Raw genomic sequence first — 13,379 nt, forward strand, 5'->3', positions numbered from 1 at the left:
GCTTAGAAATATGTGTGGTATAATACTTGGAGATTGCTCATCGTTTAGACCCCAGAGGAGCAGGTTTTCCCATCCGAGTGTAAGTAACCAGGCATAATCTTGCCCCGCTTGAGGTCACACATCCGATAAGTTAAGATTGGGAAAGGTTTGGTTTAAGTTGCACCTGCATGGTGATGGATATGACACACACTGTATTATACTACAGTACATTTATGGTGTGATGACTCTGTAAATCCAGGTACACGGGAAAAAACATGCCAAAAAAATCTGCCATATTCCATTCATGTTCAAAAACAAACTTCCAAAAATCTAGTGAAAATGAACTTGAAGATGCAAATCCAAAGATAAGAGGCTAGAAATGCAAATATTGCAGCTCACGTCATCACCAATACTTAGTGACTTTGTTGAATTGGCAAAAAAAAAAAAAAAAAAAAAAAGTTACAAATATTTGTGTTCACATGCATTTAGTAAATAATTGTTGGGAAAAATGTTCCTGCCGCCTCCTAGTGGCCATGTGCGGTAATGGCGTCATGAGTTGCATAGAAGTGTGTCAACCTTGAAGAAGACGCTCAAATTATCTGCAGTCCAAAGGAAAAGTACAAATTAAACCTTGAAGACACACACACACACACGCACACACGCAAATCAAATTTATATAAACAAAGTGAGTAATGTCTGTTTCACTTTGAGACTTAATGCACGTAATTCACATACTTTTATGTCACTAATGCAGAAAGGCACATACATTACCTTTCGTATTTCTTTCTATTTTCTTATAATTTAATTCTTCTCTTGAGAATTGAGAGACTGCACCTGACCCCGTTTTCCGTCGGAGATCAATAAAACATTTCTGATTCCGTTTTATGTTCAAACTTAAGTTCATAAACACCCTAAAACTTTTTTTTTTTTTTATTTATTTTTTTTTTTTTTTTTTGCGTGTTCTATAGTTAATTTTCCGCTTTGTCCCGTATGACATGAAAGCAGAGTTACAGAGTCCTGCTCATCATTTATATGAGTCACCTGATGTGCAGGTAGAAATCAGCATCCTCCCCTGCTTTACAGGAATAATTTAAAGCATTCTGGGTTCACAGGTGAAGTAACGTGTATATTTGAACATGAAATAGATTTTTCAAAGTACAGATAAAAAAAAAAATAATAAATTAAAAACTGATAATAATTCGATGAAATAAATATGCATATATGGGTTGGATTCGTACTTGCACACGCGTTACAGATCGATCGATTGATAGAAACAATAAAATCTAGCTGGAGAGGCGAGAAGATAATCCAGGTGACAAATTATTCCGTCATCCCACCACAGTAACAGCACACCTCCAGACACACGTGTCTTTTTTTTTTTTTTTTTTTTTTTTTTTTTTTTTTTTTTGTCGGCCGAAGTCTGGCTCGTCTGTCTGGAATCCTGTTAAAGGCGACGCGTCACTGTCTGCAGAGCGAGATGGGAAGCAACATTTTCAAAAATGATCCTCAAACTTCAGGGCCAGGCTAGACTGGCAGGCCCGACTCCCCCCGGCTGGAAGAGTGACCACACGTTTGAGGGGTGCAGCGTCAATTAACACCGTGAGTTTAATTTCCGCAGCGATATATATATTTTTTTATTTGATCATTTATTTATTTATTATTTTGCAGCCAGCCGTGGGAGCTAGCTAGCAGGCTAACGTCACAGCTGTAACGGGTTCATTAACGTTACGGTTTGCGGTGCCATGACTTCTGGTGTTTGCTCGTTGACAGCAGCAGACTCTCTCTGTCAACGCGCTTACATGGCGAGGGGAGCATGTTTTCAAACTGGGAGCACCAAAGATGGATTAGTTAGCTCGTGTAGCTTGTCAACTAAAGTGTGCCTGCACTCCAGCTGTTGAGTTCCAGATGCGGTGAGAACACACTAACAACATGCTGCTGCTGCTGCTGCCGTGTTCCTACTCTGTGCTGCATGCATGGACGTCCTCTGGTTATTATTGGTTATGATCAGTGAAGTTCATCTACAAACGTGTGTTTTTTTTAAGGACGCTACAAAACACAACAAAGTCACACACACTAATCTGAGTACACTGGAATCACTGTATTGTCAAAGTGCAAACACTTTACATTTGTCATAGGGGTGGGAATCACCAGAGGCCCCACAATGCGATATGATCACGATGCATAAGTTACCGTGCGGTAGTATTGTGATTTCAAACATTTTTCCAATATGCTGCTGAGTATTGGAAAAAATATAAATATTGCAGTTTATCACGTTTTTTCAACTGCAATTTATGTCTCCAAGGGGAAACTTTGTCAACATCTGTTTTATCTATTAAGATAAAGTTTTCATTCTGTTCATCTCACTTTAGTCTTTTTTATTGCAGCTAAATTGGATTGTCAAGCAGGCAGACTGACCAACTCTGTCATAAAAAGCTGTCATAAATGTTGCAACGATTCTTGGTAACACAGTATCGACTTGGCGTCCATGTATCAATACAGTATTGCTGCACAAATTTGATGTTTTCCCCCACCCCTAATTTATCATGGTGACAAAGTGTGTGAACATACTGTAATCTCAGACATACACATGGGTGACAGTGTCTGCTGGAGGGATGGAGCCCCATTCTTCCAAAATATATTCTCTCATTTGGTGTTTTGATGATAGTGGAAGAGAGCGCTGTCTAGGTGTCCAACTGGGTTCAGATGTGGTGACTGCGAAGGCCATAGCATATAATTGACATAACTGTCATCCTTATCAAACTCCTTAGTGAGCCCTTGTGCCTTGTGGAAGGGGGCATTCATCCTGGAAGAGACCACTTCCATCAGGATAAATATGTTTTATATAGGATAAAGGTGATCACTCAGATTATCTTTGTATTGATTTGCAATGAGCCTTCCCTCTGAGGGGCCAGGTGGAAGGTGCCCCCACAGCATAACAGAGCCAGCAATGCCAAAGCACACCGAAGTTGTTCTGGCAGTTCGTGATGACCCTTATGACACACTTATTAAGACACTTTCCCTTTAATTTGTCTCTGGTCTGTAGCCCACAATTAACACTAAGCCACATTAAAAAAAAAACTGGAAATAGCATTTTAAAACTGCTTATTGGTGTGTTTTTGCAGCATATCACAACATGGTACCCAAGAACAATGAAATGCATGAGTAACCAAATTCTCAGCAATGTGAAGAATGGACAGAGTCCTTCAGGCTTAAGTATGCAAAAACTTGTGGAGACTTGATGACCGGCACAAGGTTTCTGCAACATTAGGGATGCAGGACCAGGCCTTAACAGTACTGCAATTGCACTCTGTTCAGTAGCTTGCACAAACCTCAGTAGATAAGTATGAACAGAAAAGACGAAATAGAAGTAGGAGTTAGACTGTGTGGTTTGCAGGTTTAGAGAGCTTGGAGCGCTGGTTGGACACAGAGGAGAATTCGGCAAGGTGCTTCTTGTTTTCTTACTGATCTTGTGGTGTCTCCTAAAGGAAAATTCCAATTCAATTCTCCACCCATACTGGAGGAGAAAGGTTACAGTTGGTTCTACTCAGTAAATTATCCTACTCCATTACAGTATACTTTTATTTTCCTTTCATGACATCCTCATTTGTTGAGGCTTAATCAAGATGGAAAAGTTCCATCAGCCACAAAATGCTCTGGCAAATCAGCCATCAATCCAGCCATCATCTGGAGATGTTTTTCAATTTTACAAATGATAATGCTAATTATATTGTTTGGTAAATTTGGGATTTTGGAAACTGTGTCTGTACAGTAAAGGAAAATGTAATTTTTCTGCTGAATACTACATGGATTTTGCTCCCCTTAGTAAGTCTCTTGGCCCCAGACCCCTTTTTTTCCATATGATTTCTGTAGTTACTAAATAAGGTGTAAAGGGAATGAAAGAGGGGGTTGTTGCTGGTTCAAATTCCCAGACTGGATTGGTGGGAAGAGTAAAGGAACTCTCCTCCCTGTTTCAACAACAGCCGTCAAGGTGCCCTTCAGAAAGACATTTAACTGATTAATGACCAGGACTGTAGGAGTGCAGTTGTTCTTGGAATCTCTCAGATACAAAAAAAAAAATTGAAATTGTAAGAAACTGAAGGCAGGCATTGATGAAATAGAGGTAGCCCAAACAACCTCAAGATGTCGCTGTTATTCTTTATGTGTATCTTGAATGTGATTGCAGGCAACGTTAGCCTAAACCTAGGAGAAAATCTTCATGGCATATTGTGCAGTAAGAAGTGGCTATTCAGAAATAATTACACTTTGTGGTACATGTATTTAAAGAAATGTCACTCAGACACTCAATTCAGTACATGTCAGACAGACCGTGACTCCCAAGCCTTTGTCCTTCTGCCCTCAGTGCTGTGTATCAGCAAAAATCATCTTGTAAGGTCTCACCCAGCAAAATGTTACATTTACCTAGTAGAAGAAATCTGTTTTTATCTTCTCTGTCCTTGGAAATAAAAGGCTTTCAAATGTTACTCACAGTTGTGCACCACTACAGAAGTACTGTGCTTGTGCAGAGAGGCCACTGCTGTACTTAGGAAAGTTGTACTGCAAGATATAATTTGTCAGATGAAATCTTGAGTTCCCATTAATCGTGGAGTTTCTAGAATATCATGGGATTTTGAGAGGTGTGTTCCAGACTGGGGATTTGATAAATTCTCCTGAGAAATCAGGGAATGTCAGAGACTCGTTCAAATAAGGCACTTTTCAGAACAGCAGAATGTATTTTACTACTAATTTCACACATTAATTGCATTCCTTTGAAGTTTTACAGTTGTTTCCCCCTTCAGTAAGCCCAAAGGTAATGAAAAGTATTTAGAAATACAAAATTAACAAACCAGAATGGAATAATATTTTAGATCGTTAAAGTGCTACAACATAATTATGGAAAGTCATTTTGACATTTTGCATCAGAGCCAAGGTGGATAATTTTTTTTTTCTCATTTAAACAATATTCCACTACCCAGATGCAGTCCATGCCTGGGGATGCAGGCGGCAGCAGCTCAGCTCCCAGCGACCCGTCTGGCTCGGTAGTGCAGGTGTGTTTCCCCAGCGCTCAGGCCTCTGTGCTGGACAGCCTGAACCGGCAGAGAGAGGACGGGAAGCTCTGTGATCTGTCCATCCAGGTCCAGGGACAAGTTTTCAAGGCACACCGCTGCGTCCTTGCTGCCTCCTCTCCCTACTTCCATGATCAGGTGTGTGTGTTTTTGTTTTTCTATGCTAACACTACTACTGAATTCTTCTGGAATTTTTAATTTTGCAAGATCTCGTGTGGCATAAGTGTTGCCTTTTCCTGGTTTTAAAGGCTGCATTACAGCAAAAGGATACAATTTTCTTAACTTATCAGACCATTGCAGCCCTTACGTTATTTAGCGCTACCTGCTTGGTCATCTTACTTGCATTGCTAATGATTGTTTATCAAAAATGTGCTGTGTGTAAACTGCTTTCAGTCTTTTACTAGCTAACTAAATATTGCAATAGATTAGAGCCTGGTTATTTACCTCAATTACCTTTGTGGCTTACTTGCCAAGGGCTGGTCAATTGAAAAAAGAAAAGATGCTTTTCAATCTATCTGCCAAATGTCACTTTACTAGAATTTGGCACTTGGTGAGTTGTAAGTTCAGAGTCTGGCCATCTGCCAGAAGAGCTGGTGGGCAAATTTAATTTACCAAATTAAATTTTTTTTTTTGGTCAGTGGATTAACTTCCTACCATGCTAAGTGTGTCGGTGTGTGATAAATAGAGACAGGTGGAGACAGAATGGGGACTAGGAGAGAGACTGATAACAAGCCAGTGCAAATTGACAAATTCATTATACTGATATATTGTCGAATCCTCCAGGTACTACTGAAGAACATGTCCACGGTCTCTATCCCAGCAGTGATGGACCCACTGGCGTTTGAGAGCGTGCTGAGCTGTGCCTACACAGGCCAGCTCCGTATGCTGCGTGAGGACATCGTCAATTACCTCACTGTGGGCAGCGTCCTACAGATGTGGCACATCGTGGACAAATGCACTGAGCTGCTCAAGGAAGGTCGGGCTGCGGCTGCGGGAGGGAGTGGAGGCGGAGTCCAGGATGGTGGAGGTGTGAGTGGGGGCTCAGGGTCAGCTAACTCTGGGTGTAGCAGCAGCAACGTTGATGGTGGTGCAGGTGGGGGTTCTGTAGGGGCTGGAGGTGGAGGTGGAAGCAGTGGTGGTGGTCAAGCCGAGATTGTAGCGTCCAACGACCCCCAGCGTGCCTCCCAGCCCCCCAGCCGCCCATCACTGAGCGAGAGCCAGTCTCCCAGTAGCACCAACTACTTCAGCCCGAGGGACGGCAGTGCAGCCACAGCTGGGACTTCAGGAGATGGAGGAGGCGCTAACAACACCCCCAGCTACTGCACCCCTTCTGGAGAGGAGGCCTTTCTCATCGAAGAGGAGGAGGAGGAAATAGAAGAGGAAGAGGAGGAGGTGTTGTACCACCAGAGGAAGAGGGGAAGAGGAGGAGGAGGAGGAGGCGGCAGCGGGAGGAGGAAGAAGATTAGTTCATTGTCAGAGCAGGAAGTTGGGGTCAGCGATAGTTTTGGCGTGTCTTCCTATCAGGTGATTTTTGGATCATGATGTTAGACACACACACCAGTCATGTGAAGTGAAGACTTTTTTTAATCTTCCAGTGCTCATGTTCAGATTGACAGCTGTCTATGTTTGATGCATTATGTGTTATCTTTAAATGGGTTTCATGACCACTTAAACAGAAATATAAGAATAAAACAATCTCCATAAAAGTTGTCATTTGATAGGGAGATTGATACACTTCACTAATATTGCCATGTGTTAAATATCTCAATATAAAGGATGGAGAGGACTCTGCCTTGCCACCCCAAAAGCGCCCCACCTATAGCCAACCCAGCATCATGCCTCGCAAGCAGTGGGTGGTGGTGAAGACTGAACGCACCGAAGACGATGATCTCATTGTGGTGTCCGGCGAGGAGGGAGGGGAAGATGAAGAGGAGGAGGACGAGCGGGAGGTGGAGATGGCCAGAGAGAGGGAGCGAACTGACTTCAACATTTCCAACGTTAGAAGCTTGTCTGGAGAATTAGGAGGCAGAGCTGAGACTGACATGGACTCACAGGTCAGTTGCAACAGTCATTATCATCAACACATCCAGATATCCAGTCTTTTAGACTGCTGTTGCTTTTTATCATTTCTCTTAATGTATGAATTGACCATATGGACCAGAGCAATACAAACCTTCTGTTCTTCACCTTTGCTGTATATTTATGTTACTAAACTAAAATCTGAGACAGACTTAACTAAACCTGAAAAAGATCTAAACCATGAAAAGATCTAAAAACACCTGCCAACACCAGTAAGCTATAGTAGTACAGTGTTGTTGTAGCTAGAAGAATTTACCAGAATATTTATGCCTTGACCTAATGCAGTTATACCTTCTCCAAACTGCATCCTGGTATGCAGATGCACAGTACACAGCCTCGAGCTGGCTCATGCCTCTGGGACTTCTGCTTTACTGTCTGCTGTTAGGGCTCTGTGCAGCCTTAAGAGTGCAGAAAGTAGAGCCTAGCTTGGGAAGAGGTACCCCAGAGAACCTGTAAAAAGAAAATTTTAAAAAATCAAAGTGCATCACATTTACAACTTCAACCGTCTTGATGCAGCAAATCCCACCCAACTGGTACGCCAAGCAGTTTAAAATAGTTTGTACATTGGTTTGCATTTGGCCTCAGTCTAACCCTAATCACCCTCCTTTCCTCATTCCCCAGGTGGACTACTGCCAGTCTTCAGAAGACTACCTCAAGTTTGAAAACAGTTTAATGGATCAGACACTAGCCCAGCACCTTCATGACGGCACTGCAGGTCAGGGCCAGAGTGCTAATCGGGCTGTTTCAGCACTGCTGGGCCAAGTTCAGTCTGCAGCCACAGCACGGGCGCAGCTCTTCCCCTTAGACATGCAGGGGAACCAGATTCTCCTCTACAGCCAAGCGTCTGGACTCTCCCTGGACGCTGCCCCACCGTCCCTGGGCATGACAGGCAGCATGGTCGGAGGAGCCTCGTTTAAAGGACCCAACCTAGAGCACGGCGCGGTCCATTTGTCTGTGCAGGGGGGGTTAGGTGTCGAAGGCATGGACAGTGGGGGGATCAGCAGTGGTGGTGGGAGTGGCGGTGGCATTGGTGCGGGGGGTTCAGGGAAAGTGTTTATGTGCCACTGCGGTAAGACATTTACCCACAAGAGCATGAGGGACCGTCACATCAACATGCACCTGGACCTGAGGCCCTTTCACTGCCCCGTCTGTGCCAAGAAGTTCAAGATGAAGCATCACCTCACGGAGCACATGAAAACCCACACGGGCCTCAAGCCGTACGACTGCCTCGGCTGCGGCAAGAAGTTTATGTGGCGCGACAGCTTCATGAGACACCGCTCGCACTGCGAGAGGCGCAGCGGACTTGGAGATGGTAGCGATGGAGGCAGTGGTGGCGAGGGAGGAAGAAGAGGTGGAGAAGATGGGTCTGATTTAATGTCCTCCCCTCATCTCCTCCTCTCTCCAGGGGAGGGAGGTCAGAGTGGTGTTCTAGGAGGAGTGGGCAGAGGAGGGATGTCTGTTTTGTCTCCACATCATTCCAGTGCTGTTCTGTCACCACAGCATCCCAGCGTCTCCACCGCTGGCAGTAGCAGCAGTAACGGCAGTAGTAGTAGTAACAGCAGTAGCTCTGGTCTGAGCAGCACCATGGCTGCTGCGGGGGCGCTCCTTGGCGTCGTCTCCCAGAGCCCGGGTCAAGGTCAGGGCTCAGGGATGTTTGGTGGTCTGGGAATGAGTCGAAGTGTGTGTGAAGAAGACGTGTGTGAAGTTAGTGCCAATGACAACAGCGTGACTTAAACCAAATCAACACCTTGTGTCCACCAGGCACCTCTTTTTCAACTGGCTGCACAATATATGGTGATAGGAAATGCCACTCCTGACTCCTGCTGTTCTTCTTTTTTGTGACTATTAAAAACTTGTGTGAAGTGCAACACTCTTTTGCTAAAAGCTGAAACATTTTTAACTGCCACTCTGGGCAGGGAAAACCATTGTACTCTCACAGCACTGTTTGAAAACATGCCCTTCCACTGTAAACAGTGGAAAAAGAAGCCAGTGGTGGAAAGAGAGGTTCCCTGTGGACACGCAGCCCAAGGAAGCTGTAGGCATTTACAGAAAAATCCGAGTTTGGGATTCCAGTTGACTGCTGTGGTGTGATATTTGAAAAGACAACTTTTGGTAGTATTGATGCTATCCTAAGTTACTTGTAACTGAAAAGACTTTGTTGAACATGCCTCCTTAAAGTGGCCTAATCGAAAAGGACCTTTGTCTCAGTGAGTAAGCTATTGTTTTGAATATCCAAGATTTCTTTTTTTGTTTGTTTTGTTTTTGTGGAGGAATGCTGTGCGTCTCGAGAGGAAACCAAAAATCAATAGACAGTGCTTCACCAACAGTTACCTTCTGTGGCAACATTATATCTGTAGAGTAGAAAAGTGGCTGTTCTAAAGTGCTGTGATTTTCTGCAGTATTGTACAGTAATGTATCACTGTTAATCAAAAAAAAAAAAAAAAAAAAAAAAAAACAACAACAAAAAACACATATCTGCACAAAGATGTTTTCATGAATGAAGACAAGGATGCTTATTGTCTTAGTTCACACCCATGTACATTGAAATTTGAAAACTAGGTTTAACAGATCTCAAGCCAACAACAGTCAAGAAACGCACCTCATCACGAAAAGAAAACCAACCAAGTTGCAGATTTGTGTTTTTTTTTTCCTTCATGACAGCAGTGGTACGTCTTTTCCTGCCTCAGTGTTCCATGTAACCAACTAACTCTCAGCACTGCCATTTTAATTTAGATAACACAATGGTGCTGCTTTGCCTGAAGCCCATCCTGAAGTTTAATAAAGGCACAATCATTTATCAACACCACAAGGGAAGCCTGATAGACCCTAGGCATATGTAGAAGGTGGAATATTTACCAGCCAGGTACATTTTGATTGTAGTTGTTTGTCTCCACCAACCTGAGATGAGCTTGGCCATAATTCAGAGCTTCTTTTGAAGTCCTAGGAAAGGTTCGTTTGTAGCCTGCTTATATACACTACCTGTAATTAATAAGCTCTCAAATTCTCTGTTGGAGTGGTAATTGCTCACTGAAGAGCTAAAAAAGTGGAAGCAGTTGGTCACCCAGTCAAGATTTAGTTGCTGGAAAGCTGCCCACATGGCCTACACATTTTTGCTGCTTTTACCTGCTTTCTCTTTCTTCCTGTGCCATTCAGAGTTCTTGTGCTTTGAAAAGTATATCATTACTGTAAATATATAGAGGTATTGTACTACCATATGTCATTTACTCATCAGACTTGAAGAAATTGTGACTAAACAATGCCATCAGTGTTTGCTTTGACCTGGTCTGCACGGACTTAATCAGTCACAGCTAAAAAATATTTGAAAGCATTTTGAATGGTATTTCAAGCTAAGTCTGAATACTGTTCAGGACAGGGTTTCTCCAAATCATCTTAAACTAAGTAAGTCGTCAGTTAACTTAGAATAAAGGTAATTTTGGAAAACCTAGCCATGGTAGATATGATCTTATGTATACTATAAGGTGTATAGTGTGTTTACACTTGTACCTCTTCTGAATGGTTGACAAAGTTAAGGACCCAAAGGAAAAGAATTCTTCCTTTTCCTGTACCCATTATGCACTCACACAAGTGAATTATTTTTTTATTTTTATTTTTTTCTGGCTACAACATTTTGTAGGTTCGGGAAAATTTTCATTCAGTGGGGGCTCTAGCTCACACAAAGATCTTATAAGCTGCACAGTCATACAGGGCCAAGAGTGTTAAGACGTACAAGTTGTCTCATGATTGATAAAATACAAACCATGTTTCTCCCTGTATCTTTATGCAGTGGTGGCATTCGGCAGGTGCATTATCTTGGTATTAGTTCCTGTTTTGGTTTTGGCAGTTGTCTAGGCATCAGGGAAAAATAGGTACTTTGTTTTTAAAATGTCTGAAAAGTCTGAACACATGGGGTTAAGATTGTGCAGTGCAGACTGAGACTGGGCCAAAATAGCCTATTGATTTTACTCTCTGGGACACCTGAAGCAAAACTTTATTGGAAATCCCAAACTAGCACCATCTGCAGCAGCAAATTACTGACCCCTGCACAGCTGTTTATTTGGATGTGCTTTGTTGGATTTCGGAGAAAAAAGGGTATTTTGTTTGCATATTTGTCTGGATGAAGGGGTGGTCATGTTGAGCACATCCTGTTGAACAGTGAGTGATGTCCTTATGATGCCAGACTTTTCAAACATCCCTCTCATTTTGCTTAACAGTGGTAGCAGTGTTCTTGCTGTGGTGGCCTGCCACTGCTGAATGAATATTTGGGGAAAAACTGAAGTAAAGATATTGTTAGTGCCAAGTTACTTCTGGGAGCTCAGGACATGTCAGGGTTTCCTCAAAGCATCTGCAGACAGTGTCATTGGTGGTTGACTGACAGTAGAAAAATGAACTCAAGATGCTAAGGGAAATACAGGTCAGATTCCTCACTTTTAACCTCATAAATATGTAACCTCATGGGTTCTCATAGTTTTCCACCGCATATGTGATGTGCTGTGTACAAATTCTATGGGCTATGCTTGCCACACAGTTAGAGTATAGTATTCATATTCTGCTGTACCCATACTGCTCCCTGCTTTAGTTGAAATTCAGGATCCATGCTGTGCTGTGCCCATTGAGTTACAATACAATGTTATATACAATGAGTATGGCATAGCATTGGTACTATATGGTACTTCTAATTAACCTACTGTGGTTATGTTGTATCAGAAACCTGTTTTTCCATGGCTATACAGGCTAGGTACAGCACAGAGCACTTATCTGGTGGGAAACAACATTTTACATGACCTCTGAATCCATCTGCATGCCTTGAGAGACATTTAGATTTCCAGTTGTGAATCTAAAGAGTGATGAGTTAGAGGATTGAACGTTTTGCCTTCTGTGAAGGATGAGTTTGGATATTTTTTTATGCAGGTTCAAAGCTCCTCTTTGGTCTAAGACAAAGGACTGTTGGCTTTTGTATGTGCTCAGTGACCTGTGAAGTGTGACATCCAGTGTTTCCTTTGTATCACTGTGCAGTGGTGCCTGGTGTTTTTTTTTTTTTTTTTTTTTTTTTTTTCCAGTTTTCATTCTACATTTGTTTCAGTTTGAGTTATGGCTTTTTATCTTGGTGAAACCATACAACCTCTCTTAGTATTGTGTGAAATTTGGGTAAAATATACTGAATTTTAATTTCCCTTATAACGCAGCAGTGGAGGTATTGATCACTGCTTCAACACAGGTAAATGAAAACAAAGAAATACTAAATGTCTGTAAGCGAATGTGTGAGAAATGTGTCTTGTGGTGATCTAATGCTTTTATTTACAATCAAATATATTATAGGTGTGCCAACATCATACAGCAAACATGCATACAGATAGATTTCACCGGGAGTGAATGTACAAAATATGAACACAAAGAGCACATTTATTTCTATGTTTATATGTGACTGCCACACCCTCAAAGACACAGAGGTCCTTTGCATTCATGGAAGGCTCAATCAGAAACTTTATTTTAGTAGAATATGTCTAGGTAGGAAGATGACATTTTCAAGTTTTAATGTGTCTTATAAGGAAAGACGGGTAGGAACGCTGCTTTCAATATACTGGAGTTTTGGCCGAAGGAAGTCCTTTCAACCCCAGTCAGGAAGAATAACACTAAGCTAACTTGAGTCGTGAAAAGTGAGTGTATCTAGCAGGCAGCTGATCTCATATGCCCCGAGTGACACTATTCACGGCTTAGATGGACGGAGATCATATGACAGCTTCCAATTGTCTTTTTGACAGCATCTCACGAAAACACATGGTTCTTAGATTTTCATTTACAAAACACCACAATTTTCCCCAGGTTGTTAGTTTTCTTGATTCTGCTTTTATTATAACATGATAATAAATGCAGCTTGGCCAGTGTCACTCAATGTAAGCATTCTAAACTGAGTATGTAAAATTACATGTTAACTAACTGCATAAAAATACACAAATCATCTCACCCATGTGTTTTCACATTTTCACATTCCAAAAAATGTAAGACCTATAAATTACTCAATTTGGTTTGCACACTTTCTCCAGAATCTACCAACATTTGTGGTATTCATTGCATGTCAGCCTGCATATTTAAGGTTTGATTTATGAGTCTTTAATTAGAATCAAAGTCAGTTCCCAATATATTTCCATTAAAATAGTTTACACATTTTTTAATCAGGGGTTTGTGATAAAAATTGAATTAACATTTAAATTGAACTAATTTGACTTGGAGACCAACTTTTTGTTACAGATTATTTTTGAC

The 13,379-nt window shown here is 41.9% G+C and overlaps 3 protein-coding genes across 3 annotated transcripts in view; 1 reads left to right on the plus strand and 2 right to left on the minus strand.

Annotated features, from left to right (window-relative positions):
* The window catches only part of LOC115368084 (uncharacterized), a 447,723-nt gene that overhangs the window by 144,319 nt on the left and 290,025 nt on the right, over window positions 1–13,379 (minus strand). The window lies entirely within an intron of this gene.
* Window positions 1–13,379, minus strand: part of LOC115368090 (class I histocompatibility antigen, F10 alpha chain-like) — a 410,352-nt gene that overhangs the window by 49,902 nt on the left and 347,071 nt on the right. The gene's annotated exons all lie outside the window — the stretch shown is intronic.
* Window positions 1,461–9,576, plus strand: LOC115368086 (zinc finger and BTB domain-containing protein 22-like). Its single transcript, XM_030064067.1, has 5 exons — window positions 1,461–1,578; window positions 4,953–5,180; window positions 5,826–6,566; window positions 6,818–7,096; window positions 7,743–9,576. The coding sequence occupies exons 2-5, from the start codon at window positions 4,953–4,955 to the stop codon at window positions 8,853–8,855; spliced, it is 2,361 nt and encodes a 786-aa protein (XP_029919927.1). The 5' UTR covers window positions 1,461–1,578; the 3' UTR covers window positions 8,856–9,576.

Source organism: Myripristis murdjan, chromosome 11 (genome assembly GCF_902150065.1).
Source record: "Myripristis murdjan chromosome 11, fMyrMur1.1, whole genome shotgun sequence".
Lineage (NCBI taxonomy): Eukaryota > Metazoa > Chordata > Actinopteri > Holocentriformes > Holocentridae > Myripristis > Myripristis murdjan.

Excerpts from the sequence above, each read along its gene's own strand:
- LOC115368086 (XM_030064067.1), top strand. The coding sequence starts at position 4,953 with ATGCAGTCCATGCCTGGGGATGCAGGCGGCAGCAGCTCAGCTCCCAGC. Across the intron at positions 6,567-6,817 it reads TTGGCGTGTCTTCCTATCAG|GATGGAGAGGACTCTGCCTT; the intron begins GTGATTTTTGGA and ends CTCAATATAAAG. Across the intron at positions 7,097-7,742 it reads AGACTGACATGGACTCACAG|GTGGACTACTGCCAGTCTTC; the intron begins GTCAGTTGCAAC and ends CTCATTCCCCAG.